This window comes from Gavia stellata, chromosome 12, assembly GCF_030936135.1.
Source record: "Gavia stellata isolate bGavSte3 chromosome 12, bGavSte3.hap2, whole genome shotgun sequence".
NCBI classification, from domain to species: domain Eukaryota; kingdom Metazoa; phylum Chordata; class Aves; order Gaviiformes; family Gaviidae; genus Gavia; species Gavia stellata.
In genome coordinates this window covers 5,577,684-5,591,316 of record NC_082605.1, presented here as the reverse complement: position 1 = coordinate 5,591,316, position 13,633 = coordinate 5,577,684, and the positions used below count along the sequence as shown (strand labels likewise).

At 63.1% G+C, this 13,633-nt stretch overlaps 1 protein-coding gene across 1 annotated transcript; it reads right to left on the bottom strand.

Annotated features, from left to right (window-relative positions):
• Nucleotides 1–8,003: 8,003 nt before the first annotated feature.
• On the bottom strand, nucleotides 8,004–13,152 carry LOC132317922 (PHD finger protein 7-like). Its single transcript, XM_059823443.1, has 10 exons — nucleotides 13,047–13,152; nucleotides 10,753–10,844; nucleotides 10,562–10,663; nucleotides 10,157–10,281; nucleotides 9,913–10,075; nucleotides 9,720–9,826; nucleotides 9,390–9,503; nucleotides 9,119–9,237; nucleotides 8,896–8,953; nucleotides 8,004–8,466 (listed from the first exon to the last, which is right to left on the bottom strand). The coding sequence occupies exons 1-10, from the start codon at nucleotides 13,150–13,152 to the stop codon at nucleotides 8,004–8,006; spliced, it is 1,449 nt and encodes a 482-aa protein (XP_059679426.1).
• Between the last annotated feature and the right edge of the window lie 481 nt (nucleotides 13,153–13,633).

The following is a 13,633-nucleotide window of genomic DNA, read 5'->3' as shown; positions in this document are numbered from 1 at the left end:
GGAGTAGGAAAAGAGGAATGCGAAATCCAGCATTGGAGAATCCAGGTCTGAAACACAATTCAGGACTGAGAGAAACCTGAAAGCCCCAGAAGCCCTTCCACAATACTAGCTGGCCGACACTGCTGAGAGTGCCTAGAGGCTGCCCAGGCTGCCTCCTTCAGCTCCTGCTTTCAGAGTGTCCTCAGCCATCCTCTTCTACCAGCCACCTTGCAAGCCAAACTCTGCTGCTCAGGGTTTCCTTCTCAGCAGGCTTTCTGAGGTTTCGCTCGGCCTTCCTTTCGACGCCAGGGCGTTCCAGAGCTCCGTTAGCGAGGTGCCCACAGAGGTGGCCGGTGCCAGGCAACAAGCATCTCCGTTCAGAGCGAGGCCGTGCGTGTCCACAGCTCTTGGGCCAGCTCCATTCGAGCTCCGGTGCTCGGGAGTGCCTGGGAGCTCACGTCGCACTCCCCCTGAAGAGCCCTGCCTGTTCTGGCCGTGTCTAGACCTCACGTCTTCCCAATCACAGCAGTCAAGAACAGAAGGACAAAGTGCTGCCACCGAGTTCTCTTTGGGACCCTCGAGACCTCCTTTCCTTCCTCATTGCCTCTTTGCTGGCAGAAAAGCCCATCAGGTCTCCCAGGTTCCCCTGCCTTCCTCAGAGAGGACAGCTGCTGCCTCATGTAACGAATCCCCTTTCATGCTGCATTAAGGCCTGTCAGGAAGGCACACACCTTAAGACCACCTGTAGTTTGCCTGACGAGCAGAGGGTTGTTCAAATCTGCACGGCCACCCCACGGGATTTCCTTCGCGCTTTGCTCACCGGGATTCTATGCTTCAGCCTTCTAGCTCTCCGCCAACTCCACAGAGCCCTTCAGCAGTCACTCTGCAAGCAAATCTTTTCTTCTTCCTGCACTGGAAAGGTACTTGCTGGTCTCCAACAGGAGGGAAATCCTTTCGGATGACTGACATTTCCCAGGCCCCCCATTACCCTTCCGTAGAGCGTATGGGATGTTCTTGCTCTCAAGGGCGTACGAGGGGACTCAAGGCCTCAGTAGCAGGTACCGCTCTGACCCTCCTGAACTCTGTGGAGGAAATTCCTCACCAGGTGTTTGCAATGTCTGTGAAAAAAGGTTTTCTTGGCTTACACTGCAAGAAGGAAGCCTTCAGCTGGTCCAGCAGCAATCCTGTTGGGGAACAGGACGCGGCCCTGGGGAACGGGTGATGCCCTTTGGCTCCTGTAGAAACACAACCTGCAGAGATCTTCATGTCGCCAATACAGACGTGACACTGAAGGGAACTTTTAAAGAAAAGCAGCTTTGCCACTTTGCCACAATTCTCACTAACCTAGGCAAGGAGGCTAGGAAATGGGGTGTAGCCTTGTCCAGAACGCAACGGAGTTGAAGCGTGTCAAAAGTCGCTGGGGCCGGGGCGTGTGATTTTGGGGGGGTGAGCCGCGAGGGCCATGCCGGGTGGGCGGGCGCGGCCCACATTGCCGGGAGCCAGGCGGCCAGCCCCGGTCCCGGGGGTGGGTGTGAACTTCCCGCGGGGAAACTGAGCAGGCTGCGGGGCCAGCGAGGCCCGAAGCACATGGCCATGGCACTGGGCAGCCGGCCAAGGCCAGCCCGCAAGGAGGGAGGTCTAGGGAAGGTGCTGCCAAGCCCCGGGGAGAGGACAACCCTCCGGGCCCTGCCCCTAACGCTGCCCCTCGGGAAAGGGAGAGGAGGAGGAAGCCGACAAATGAGCGTGGAATCTCCCAGTGCAGAGGTTAACGGCCAACTTTATTGTGCCGGTGGAGGGGGAGGAGGGCCAGCACTCGGGGACGGCGCACGGCTGGTCTCGTGGCGGCGTCCGGGCCGGCTGTATGGATTTTGGGCCCGACGCCGCAAGCGGGAGTGGTCTCGTGTCCGCACGGGCCCAGGGAGGCTGGAGCAGCTGCCGCTGTCGAGCGCTGGGAAGGCAGAGGAGGACCCCGATGGCAGCTGGCTGGCGGTGCTGGGGCTGCTGATGTCGGGTGCCGGGGAGCCGTGGGACGTCCCCAGCGCAGCCTGGCGGGGGCTCCTGCTCTCAGCGCTTGGTGCTGGGGCGCGTCTGCTCTCAGGGCGTCTTCTGGGCCGGCTGTAGGGAGTTTGGGCCCGACGTCGCAAGCGGGAGCGGTCTCGCACCCGCTTGGGCCCAGGTGGGCTGGAACGGCTGCTGCCCTCAAGCACTGGGGAGCCATGGGACGGCCCTGATGCTGCATGGCTCCCAGTGCTGGGGCTGCTGGCCTCCGGTGCTGGGGAGCCACAGGAAGACCCCGATGCTTCGTGGCTGCCGGTGCTGGGGCTGCTGGTCTCCGGTACCAGCGAGCTGTGGGACAGCCCCAGCACCGCCTGGCTGGGAGTGCTGCTCTCAGCACTCGGTGCTGGCGCACGGCTCCTGCCACCGTGTCTGCTGGGCCGGCTGTATGGTGTTTGGGCCCGACGTTGCAAGCGGGAGCGCTCTCGCACCCACTCGGGCCCAGGGGGGCTGGAGCGGAGGCTGTCCTGAAGTGGCAGGGAGCCCGATGGCGCCTGACTGGCACTGCTGGGGCTGCTGGTCTCTGGTGCTGGAGATCCGAGAGATTGCACCAATGCCGCCTGGCTGCTGGTGCTGGGGCTGCTGGTCTCGGGTGCCGGAGAGCCGTGGGAAAGCCCCGATCCTGACTGGCTGGCAGTGCTGGGGCCAGCAAGCTCCAAGGCGGCACTGGAGTCTGTAAGGGGAAGCGGGAAGGTCAAGGGCACGGCCCCCCAGGCCCAGGGCAGGATAGGCCAGTGCGGTGCGCCCGGCTGTCCGGGAGCAAAGAGGCTCTTCCAAGCCCACCCTGGGCACCCACCACCAGACCTTGCCTGGCCCCTGGCCCCAGCCCAGGGGCACGCGGGTGCTTTGCCTCTTACCGGTGCCCAGGCCAGCACAGCTGTTGCACTCCCAGCTGGCCGTGCTGTTCCCCGAGTAGGCGCAGCGTCTGTGGGTGCCCTCGGCAGCACAGGAGCAGCACAGGAGCAGTTGCCAGGGCCTGGGGAAGGAAACGGGTTCATGGCTGTGAGGACAGAGTGGCCGCAGCTCAGGACTGTCCGGCAGAGCTCTTGTTCTTAGTCCTTCCGCTTCGAGCCCCTGGCGAGACAGAGATCCCGTGCAGAGCTCCGGGGTGCAGCTTTGGCACCTTACCCCTCTTCTTCTGCCTGCTCCCTGCCTCCTGGACAAAGGCACTCGCTGGCATCGCAGCGGCCGTGCCTCTCATATAGTGCTGCGTATGCACGGCTGTTCTCCCATGATGGCAGCCTGATGAAGAAAGGAAACTTGATGAGCCCCTGCTGCCCCGGCATCAGGCAGATGCAGGGCATCCCTGCTCTTCCCCCCTGCCCTGTTTCCAACTCCTCCATGAAGCTGACGCCCAGACTCACGGGACAGCGCAGGGCCAGGACTGCAGGGGCAGCCCCTGGCACGGCACAGCGCTTGCACCCTCGTGTCCTGTGAGCCAGGCAGGGCGACACCAACCTGAAGGGGATTCGGATCCCCACGGTGAGCATTTCCAGGACAAACTCTTCCTTATCTCTACAGAGCGGGCACTGGAAGCAAGAAATGCCAGCGCGCGCAGCCTGTCCCTGCAGGAGAAACATAAGGAGCACGAGTGAGGCCCTGGTGCTGCTGAGCGCCTGCCGTGGCCCGGGGCCAAGGGAAGGGCTCCTACCTGGATGCAGCCCCTGTGGAACCAGGCGTGTTTGCACGCTGGGCACACCATAGTGCCGTAGGACTTTCTGTCCCCCACAGGGTCCAGGCAGATGAGGCAGGTGGTGTTCTCCTCCGGAGCCGCCTCCACTGCCTGCTCTGGGCGGTGCTCCCAGCAGAAGGACCTGGGGGAAGAGGAAAGGGATGGGCGAGGTGAGAACTGCTGGGTCCTTCCCCGGTGGTGGCGAGGAGGGGAGAGGAGGTACCTGTACTGAGGAAGGAACTGGGTGACGCATCCACCCTCCACGGCACAGGGGAGATGGAAGCTGCGGTCGCAGTCTGTCTCGTGGCAGGTGATGGCGGCCCCATTCTCGCCACAGACGAAGCAGGCCTGGAAAGGGCAGAGCAGCCCCCATCAGTGGCAGCCTCAGGGCCTCCACCGCCAGCCCCACACCTCCGGGCAGGGCGCAGGATGCGGCCGCTGCTGGGACACAGCCCGCAGACGTGCCTGGTGGCCGAGGCACCTGTGCTGGGGCCTCTGTGGAGCTGCTGGGAGCAAGACTTTTGTCCCAGAGCTGGTCGGAAGGGCTGGGATTTCTTTCTCGGGGCCTGGGCTAAGCTGCTGCAACCCTCTCCTGGCACAAATCTCCCTGTTCTTGTCGGGTCCTCACCTTCCGCGCTGCCTGCTGGATGGTGCGTCGAATATCCTCAGGGAGAAATCCCATGAGTCCTAATTCCTGGAGCTGTTGCTGATAAAGCTCGTTGGCAAAAAACTGCAGAAGAGGAAAGACGAGGGAGGAGCTGATGAGGCGAGTGTGGCAGGGACTGCCTGTGGAAAAGCTGGAAGGAGCCCCGGAGAAACTCACCAGGCAAAACACGTGGGCACAGAGCCCTTCCTTCTCCAGTTTGCACCCACAGATGTCCGGGTCAGCCTCTGCCCGGCGACACAGCATGCACGCTGGAGGGGAGAGAGCAAATGGCAGCGGGAATGAGCACCTCTGCGGGGCCGGGGGCAGCGTCCCTGCGGGATTGCCCCCGAGGGCCTGCTCCGTCCCTGCCTAGCTGGCTGATGGGCAGGGCCGGAGGCCTTGGAGAGGAAGGGGGCATTGCAGGCCCGGGTGTCCCAGCAGGCGCCCACTGCCCAGCCTGGGCCGGGCTTGCTGAGGCAAGGAGGGGCCCTGCCCCGGGGCGGTTGGGGAGCTCCTGCCTCCCTCGCCCTGCCACCGCTCTCGGCCCCACGCTGACCGCCCCGACAACCCCTCTGCCAGGCTGCGGGAGGGGTACGTTGCTCTCACCCTGCTCCGTCGAGGCGGGGGCCCTCTCCATCCTTGCGGACATGGCACACATCAACAGTGAGCGTTTGGAGAGTCTCTGTCCCAGCAGCGCCGGGGTGTCTCCTCCAGATGCTCCTCTGCTGACTCTGAGGGAGAAGCGAGGCGCAGGTGAGCTTGCAGCACAGGCCCAGAGCCCCGAGACGTGGGGCCCCCCTCCTCCCTCGGCAGCCCCGCGCAAGCCCCGTCCCTCCCCTCACCTCACCAGGTCGCACTGGCGCACGGCCTGAGCCCAGCGCTCCTTTTTGTGGGCTTGGCCCCGCGGGTCACAGTGCCCGCTGTGACATCAGCACCGCTGGCCTGCCTGCGCCCCAAATACGGGCAGGGACGGGCTCGGCCACCTGCCACCCGCTCCGAGACGGCCGCCGCCTCACAGGGGTGGGTGTGAAGTGCCCAGGCGGGGGCCCGAGCCCTCGGCACCCGCGTAACCGGGGCGGCTGCTCCTGCAGTACTGCCTCTGGTTCTGGGCTCCCCGGCAGAGGGGCCAGAAGCCACCGTTGAGCCGTGCCCACGCTCACACGTCCCATCCGCTCAGACGCGGTGAGTGGCCGGGGCACAGCACAGGGCCTCGGGACGGCACCTAAGTGTCGCAGGTGGCCCAACGTCTTTCCCCTGAGCTCCTCAGCGCTTTGGTGATGTGCTGCCTCCAGAACAAAAAGCAGCGGGTCCGCAAGCTGGGGAGTCACGGCGGAAATGGCCTTTTTCCATGGCAATAAACTGCCTTTCAGAGTCAGTGTGCGCCTTTCCTGGGTGGGGTAGGAAACTGCAAGCGGCTGTGGGGCAGCTTTGGAGGTGGTGGGTGGGAGCGTTGATCTGTTTGTGGGTAGAATGGCTCTACAGAGGGATCTGGACAGGCTGGATCGCTGGGCCGAGGGTTTGCAAGCATTTCAGCAACAGGCTGCCCAGGGAAGTGGTTGAGTCACCTTCCCTGGAGGTATTTAAAAGACATGCAGACGGGGCGCTTAGGGACATGGTTTGGTGGTGGACTTGGCAGGGTTAGGTTAACGGTTGGACTCGATGATCTTAAGGGTCTTTTCCAACCTGAATGACCCTATGATTCTAATTGCCATTCAATTATTGCTTAATCGCCATTTGATTACCATTTGATTGTCATTCCATCATCGATTACTTACCATTTGATCACCGCTTGATCATTAATAAAAGCCTTCTAGTTAACCCCACAACGAGGACTGCTCTGAATAATTCACCTGCGACACCAGGACAAAAACCAGACAGTGTCTCAGGCGCCACCGGAGTAGGAAAAGAGGAATGCGAAATCCAGCATTGGAGAATCCAGGTCTGAAACGCAATTCAGGACTGAGAGAAACCTGAAAGCCCCAGAAGCCCTTCCACAATACTAGCTGGCCGACACTGCTGAGAGTGCCTAGAGGCTGCCCAGGCTGCCTCCTTCAGCTCCTGCTTTCAGAGTGTCCTCAGCCATCCTCTTCTACCAGCCACCTTGCAAGCCAAACTCTGCTGCTCAGGGTTTCCTTCTCAGCAGGCTTTCTGAGGTTTCGCTCGGCCTTCCTTTCGACGCCAGGGCGTTCCAGAGCTCCGTTAGCGAGGTGCCCACAGAGGTGGCCGGTGCCAGGCAACAAGCACCTCCGTTCAGAGCGAGGCCGTGCGTGACCACAGCTCTTGGGCCAGCTCCATTCGAGCTCCGGTGCTCGGGAGTGCCTGGGAGCTCACGTCGCACTCCCCCTGAAGAGCCCTGCCTGTTCTGGCCGTGTCTAGACCTCACGTCTTCCCAATCACAGCAGTCAAGAACAGAAGGACAAAGTGCTGCCACCGAGTTCTCTTTGGGACCCTCGAGACCTCCTTTCCTTCCTCATTGCCTCTTTGCTGGCAGAAAAGCCCATCAGGTCTCCCAGGTTCCCCTGCCTTCCTCAGAGAGGACAGCTGCTGCCTCATGTAACGAATCCCCTTTCATGCTGCATTAAGGCCTGTCAGGAAGGCACACACCTTAAGACCACCTGTAGTTTGCCTGACGAGCAGAGGGTTGTTCAAATCTGCACGGCCACCCCACGGGATTTCCTTCGCGCTTTGCTCACCGGGATTCTATGCTTCAGCCTTCTAGCTCTCCGCCAACTCCACAGAGCCCTTCAGCAGTCACTCTGCAAGCGAATCTTTTCTCCTTCCTGCACTGGAAAGGTACTTGCTGGTCTCCAACAGGAGGGAAATCCTTTCGGATGACTGACATTTCCCAGGCCCCCCATTACCCTTCTGTAGAGCGCATGGGATGTTCTTGCTCTCAAGGGCGTACGAGGGGACTCAAGGCCTCAGTAGCAGGTACCGCTCTGACCCTCCTGAACTCTGTGGAGGAAATTCCTCACCAGGTGTTTGCAATGTCTGTGAAAAAAGGTTTTCTTGGCTTATACTGCCAGAAGGAAGCCTTCAGCTGGTCCAGCAGCAATCCTGTTGGGGAACAGGACGCGGCCCTGGGGAACGGGTGATGCCCTTTGGCTCCTGTAGAAACACAACCTGCAGAGATCTTCATGTCGCCAATACAGACGTGACACTGAAGGGAACTTTTAAAGAAAAGCAGCTTTGCCACTTTGCCACAATTCTCACTAACCTAGGCAAGGAGGCTAGGAAATGGGGTGTAGCCTTGTCCAGAACGCAACGGAGTTGAAGCGTGTCAAAAGTCGCTGGGGCCGGGGCGTGTGATTTTGGGGGGGTGAGCCGCGAGGGCCATGCCGGGTGGGCGGGCGCGGCCCACATTGCCGGGAGCCAGGCGGCCAGCCCCGGTCCCGGGGGTGGGTGTGAACTTCCCGCGGGGAAACTGAGCAGGCTGCGGGGCCAGCGAGGCCCGAAGCACGCGGCCATGGCGCTGGGCAGCTGGCCAAGGCCAGCCCGCAAGGAAGGAGGTCTAGGGAAGGTGCTGCCAAGCCCCGGGGAGAGGACAACCCTCCGGGCCCTGCCCCTAACGCTGCCCCTCGGGAAAGGGAGAGGAGGAGGAAGCCGGCAAATGAGCGTGGAATCTCCCAGTGCAGAGGTTAACGGCCAACTTTATTGTGCCGGTGGAGGGGGAGGAGGGCCAGCACTCGGGGACGGCGCACGGCTGGTCTCGTGGCGGCGTCCGGGCTGGCTGTATGGATTTTGGGCCCGACGCCGCAAGCGGGAGTGGTCTCGTGTCCGCACGGGCCCAGGGAGGCTGGAGCAGCTGCCGCTGTCGAGCGCTGGGAAGGCAGAGGAGGACCCCGATGGCAGCTGGCTGGCGGTGCTGGGGCTGCTGATGTCGGGTGCCGGGGAGCCGTGGGACGTCCCCAGCGCAGCCTGGCGGGGGCTCCTGCTCTCAGCGCTTGGTGCTGGGGCGCGTCTGCTCTCAGGGCGTCTTCTGGGCCGGCTGTAGGGAGTTTGGGCCCGACGTCGCAAGCGGGAGCGGTCTCGCACCCGCTTGGGCCCAGGTGGGCTGGAACGGCTGCTGCCCTCAAGCACTGGGGAGCCATGGGACGGCCCTGATGCTGCATGGCTCCCAGTGCTGGGGCTGCTGGCCTCCGGTGCTGGGGAGCCACAGGAAGACCCCGATGCTTCGTGGCTGCCGGTGCTGGGGCTGCTGGTCTCCGGTACCAGCGAGCTGTGGGACAGCCCCAGCACCGCCTGGCTGGGAGTGCTGCTCTCAGCACTCGGTGCTGGCGCACGGCTCCTGCCACCGTGTCTGCTGGGCCGGCTGTATGGTGTTTGGGCCCGACGTTGCAAGCGGGAGCGCTCTCGCACCCACTCGGGCCCAGGGGGGCTGGAGCGGAGGCTGTCCTGAAGTGGCAGGGAGCCCGATGGCGCCTGACTGGCACTGCTGGGGCTGCTGGTCTCTGGTGCTGGAGATCCGAGAGATTGCACCAATGCCGCCTGGCTGCTGGTGCTGGGGCTGCTGGTCTCGGGTGCCGGAGAGCCGTGGGAAAGCCCCGATCCTGACTGGCTGGCAGTGCTGGGGCCAGCAAGCTCCAAGGCGGCACTGGAGTCTGTAAGGGGAAGCGGGAAGGTCAAGGGCACGGACCCCAGGCCCAGGGCAGGATAGGCCCTCTGGGAGCAGAGAGGCTCTTCCAAGCCCACCCTGGGCACCCACCACCAGACCTTGCCTGGCCCCTGGCCCCAGCCCAGGGGCACGCGGGTGCTTTGCCTCTTACCGGTGCCCAGGCCAGCACAGCTGTTGCACTCCCAGCTGGCCGTGCTGTTCCCCGAGTAGGCGCAGCGTCTGTGGGTGCCCTCGGCAGCACAGGAGCAGCACAGGAGCAGTTGCCAGGGCCTGGGGAAGGAAACGGGTTCATGGCTGTGAGGACAGAGTGGCCGCAGCTCAGGACTGTCCGGCAGAGCTCTTGTTCTTAGTCCTTCCGCTTCGAGCCCCTGGCGAGACAGAGATCCCGTGCAGAGCTCCGGGGTGCAGCTTTGGCAACTTACCCCTCTTCCTCTGCCTGCTCCCTGCCTCCTGGACAAAGGCACTCGCTGGCATCGCAGCGGCCATGCCTCTCATATAGTGCTGCATATCCATGGCTGTTCTCCCATGATGGCATCCTGATGGAGAAAGGAAACTTGATGAGCCCCTGCTGCCCCGGCATCAGGCAGATGCAGGGCGTCCCTGCTCTTCCCCCCTGCCCTGTTTCCAACTCCTCCATGAAGCTGACACCCAGACTCACGGGACAGCGCAGGGCCAGGACTGCAGGGGCAGCCCCTGGCACGGCACAGCGCTTGCACCCTCGTGTCCTGTGAGCCAGGCAGGACGACACCAACCTGAAGGGGATTCGGATCCCCATGGTGAGCATTTCCAGGACAAACTCTTCCTTATCTCTACAGAGCGGGCACTGGAAGCAAGAAATGCCAGCGCGCGCAGCCTGTCCCTGCAGGAGAAACATAAGGAGCACGAGTGAGGCCCTGGTGCTGCTGAGCGCCTGCCGTGGCCCGGGGCCAAGGGAAGGGCTCCTACCTGGATGCAGCCCCTGTGGAACCAGGCGTGTTTGCACGCTGGGCACACCATAGTGCCGTAGGACTTTCTGTCCCCCACAGGGTCCAGGCAGATGAGGCAGGTGGTGTTCTCCTCCGGAGCCGCCTCCACTGCCTGCTCTGGGCGGTGCTCCCAGCAGAAGGACCTGGGGGAAGAGGAAAGGGATGGGCGAGGTGAGAACTGCTGGGTCCTTCCCCGGTGGTGGCGAGGAGGGGAGAGGAGGTACCTGTACTGAGGAAGGAACTGGGTGACGCATCCACCCTCCACGGCACAGGGGAGATGGAAGCTGCGCTTGCAGCCCGTCTCGTGGCAGGTGATGGCGGCCCCGTTCTCGCCACAGACGAAGCAGTCCTGGAAAGGGCAGAGCAGCCCCCATCAGCGGCAGCCTCAGGGTCTCCACCGCCAGCCCCACACCTCCGGGCAGGGCGCAGGATGCAGCCGCTGCTGGGACACAGCCCGCAGACATGCCTGGCGGCCGAGGCACCTGTGCTGGGGCCTCTGTGGAGCTGCTGGGAGCAAGACTTTTGTCCCAGAGCTGGTTGGAAGGGCTGGGATTTCTTTCTCGGGGCCTGGGCTAAGCTGCTGCAACCCTCTCCTGGCACAAATCTCCCTGTTCTTGTCGGGTCCTCACCTTTCGTGCTGCCCGCTGGATGGTGCGTCGAATATCCTCAGGGAGAAATCCCATGAGTCCTAATTCCTTGAGCCGTTGCTGATAAAGCTCGTTGGCGAAAAACTGCAGAAGAGGAAAGACGAGGAGCTGATGAGGCGAGTGTGGCAGGGACTGCCTGTGGAAAAGCTGGAAGGAGCCCCGGAGAAACTCACCAGGCAAAACACGTGGGCACAGAGCCCTTCCTTCTCCAGTTTGCGCCCACAGATGTCCGGGTCAGCCTCTGCCCGGCGACACAGCATGCACGCTGGAGGGGAGAGAGCAAATGGCAGCGGGAATGAGCACCTCTGCGGGGCCGGGGGCAGCGTCCCTGCGGGATTGCCCCCGAGGGCCTGCTCTGTCCCTGCCTAGCTGGCTGATGGGCAGGGCCGGAGGCCTTGGAGAGGAAGGGGGCATTGCAGGCCCGGGTGTCCCAGCAGGCGCCCACTGCCCAGCCTGGGCCGGGCTTGCTGAGGCAAGGAGGGGCCCTGGCCCGGGGCGGTTGGGGAGCTCCTGCCTCCCTCGCCCTGCCACCGCTCTCGGCCCCACGCTGACCGCCCCGACAACCCCTCTGCCAGGCTGCGGGAGGGGTACGTTGCTCTCACCCTGCTCCGTCGAGGCGGGGGCCCTCTCCATCCTTGCGGACATGGCACACATCAACAGTGAGCGTTTGGAGAGTCTCTGTCCCAGTAGCGCTGGGGTGTCTCCTCCAGATGCTCCTCTGCTGACTCTGAGGGAGAAGCGAGGCGCGGGTGAGCTTGCAGCACAGGCCCAGAGCCCCGAGACGTGGGGCCCCCCTCCTCCCTCGGCAGCCCCGCGCAAGCCCCGTCCCTCCCCTCACCTCACCAGGTCGCACTGGCGCACGGCCTGAGCCCAGCGCTCCTTTTTGTGGGCTTGGCCCCGCGGGTCACAGTGCCCTCTGTGACATCAGCACCGCTGGCCTGCCTGCGCCCCAAATACGGGCAGGGACGGGCTCGGCCACCTGCACGCTCTGTGCCTTGGAGATAGTCAAAATTCAAGTGTGCAACCTGCTCCAGGGCATCCTGCTTGAGCAGGCGCTTGGACTAAATGGTCTTAAGATGTGCTGTTCTGCATGATGTACAGCGTCGTATGCCTCTGCATGTTTTTTCCTGCTCAGGGGTACAGAGTATTGCAGTGGCGGGGTTGGTTTAGAAGACTTCAGTTTTGCTTTTTCCAAGGAATATTAGATGGTAAAAGGTCCAGCTCCTGTGCAAAACACAGGTCCAAACAGTGTGAGGCATCAGGCCAAGGAAGCATAGAGGCTGGTGAGGCAGAAATAAAAGGCATTGAGGGAAGGCAGAGAGGAGAAGGGGGAAGAGGCAGATGGGACAAAACTCATCTTTTCTGATAGACTGTGCTGGTGGGAGCTTTCCCACTTGATGGGTCATTCTTGGGGTCCAGACCCTGGGGTCTGGCCAGCCTAAGGGGCAGTTCTGCCTTTGCCCTGGGGGACTTTCCCAGGAGGCTCTGGCCCATCTCAGTGCATGGCCACCAACCCTGGTGTCTGCCCAGAGGAGAGACCCCAGCCTTTTGGACCAGGATGTGACTGGCAAAGGACTCTGAGCTGAGGGGAGAGGTTTGGCAAGATTTAGAGAGCTGAGTCACAAACGCTTACCCCAAAACCTTTCCCTGCCCACTCCTCTAGCAGGGAAGTCCAGAAAATAACCTCTAAAGGCACAGGCAAGGGTGAGAGCTGCCCGTGAGAGGGTCTCCCCTGCACTCTGTGCTCACATATATCCCTTTCTGGGGGTGGCGCCCTTTCTAGCGCCTCCACAGCTGCCCCACAGCGGCTTGCAGTTTCCTACCCCACCCAGGAAAGGCGCACACTGACTCTGAAAGGCAGTTTATTGCCATGGAAAAAGGCCATTTCTGCCGTGACTCCCCAGCTTGCGGACCCGCTGCTTTTTGTTCTGGAGGCAGCACATCACCAAAGCGCTGAGGAGCTCAGGGGAAAGACGTTGGGCCACCTGCGACACTTAGGTGCCGTCCCGAGGCCCTGTGCTGTGCCCCGGCCACTCACCGCGTCTGAGCGGATGGGACGTGTGAGCGTGGGCACGGCTCAACGGTGGCTTCTGGCCCCTCTGCCGGGGAGCCCAGAACCAGAGGCAGTACTGCAGGAGCAGCCGCCCCGGTTACGCGGGTGCCGAGGGCTCGGGCCCCCGCCTGGGCACTTCACAGCCACCCCTGTGAGGCGGTGGCCGTCTCGGAGCGGGTGGCAGGTGGCCGAGCCCGTCCCTGCCCGTATTTGGGGCGCAGGCAGGCCAGCGGTGCTGATGTCACAGCGGGCACTGTGACCCGCGGGGCCAAGCCCACAAAAAGGAGCGCTGGGCTCAGGCCGTGCGCCAGTGCGACCTGGTGAGGTGAGGGGAGGGACGGGGCTTGCGCGGGGCTGCCGAGGGAGCAGGGGGGCCCCACGTCTCGGGGCTCTGGGCCTGTGCTGCAAGCTCACCTGCGCCTCGCTTCTCCCTCAGAGTCAGCAGAGGAGCATCTGGAGGAGACACCCCGGCGCTGCTGGGACAGAGACTCTCCAAACGCTCACTGTTGATGTGTGCCATGTCCGCAAGGATGGAGAGGGCCCCCGCCTCGACGGAGCAGGGTGAGAGCAACGTACCCCTCCCGCAGCCTGGCAGAGGGGTTGTCGGGGCGGTCAGCGTGGGGCCGAGAGCGGTGGCAGGGCGAGGGAGGCAGGAGCTCCCCAACCGCCCCGGGCCAGGGCCCCTCCTTGCCTCAGCAAGCCCGGCCCAGGCTGGGCAGTGGGCGCCTGCTGGGACACCCGGGCCTGCAATGCCCCCTTCCTCTCCAAGGCCTCCGGCCCTGCCCATCAGCCAGCTAGGCAGGGACAGAGCAGGCCCTCGGGGGCAATCCCGCAGGGACGCTGCCCCCGGCCCCGCAGAGGTGCTCATTCCCGCTGCCATTTGCTCTCTCCCCTCCAGCGTGCATGCTGTGTCGCCGGGCAGAGGCTGACCCGGACATCTGTGGGCGCAAACTGGAGAAGGAAGGGCTCTGTGCCCATGAGTTTTGCCTGGTGAGTTTCTC

Coding starts and splice junctions, on each gene's coding strand:
- LOC132317922 (XM_059823443.1), bottom strand. CDS start 13,152: ATGGCACACATCAACAGTGAGCGTTTGGAGAGTCTCTGTCCCAGCAGC. Junction 8,954..9,118: donor CTGTGCTGGCCTGGGCACCG/GTAAGAGGCAAA, acceptor TTCCCCTTACAG/ACTCCAGTGCCGCCTTGGAG. Junction 8,467..8,895: donor GCCAGCCAGTCAGGATCGGG/GCTTTCCCACGG, acceptor CAGCACTGGGAG/CCATGCAGCATCAGGGCCGT.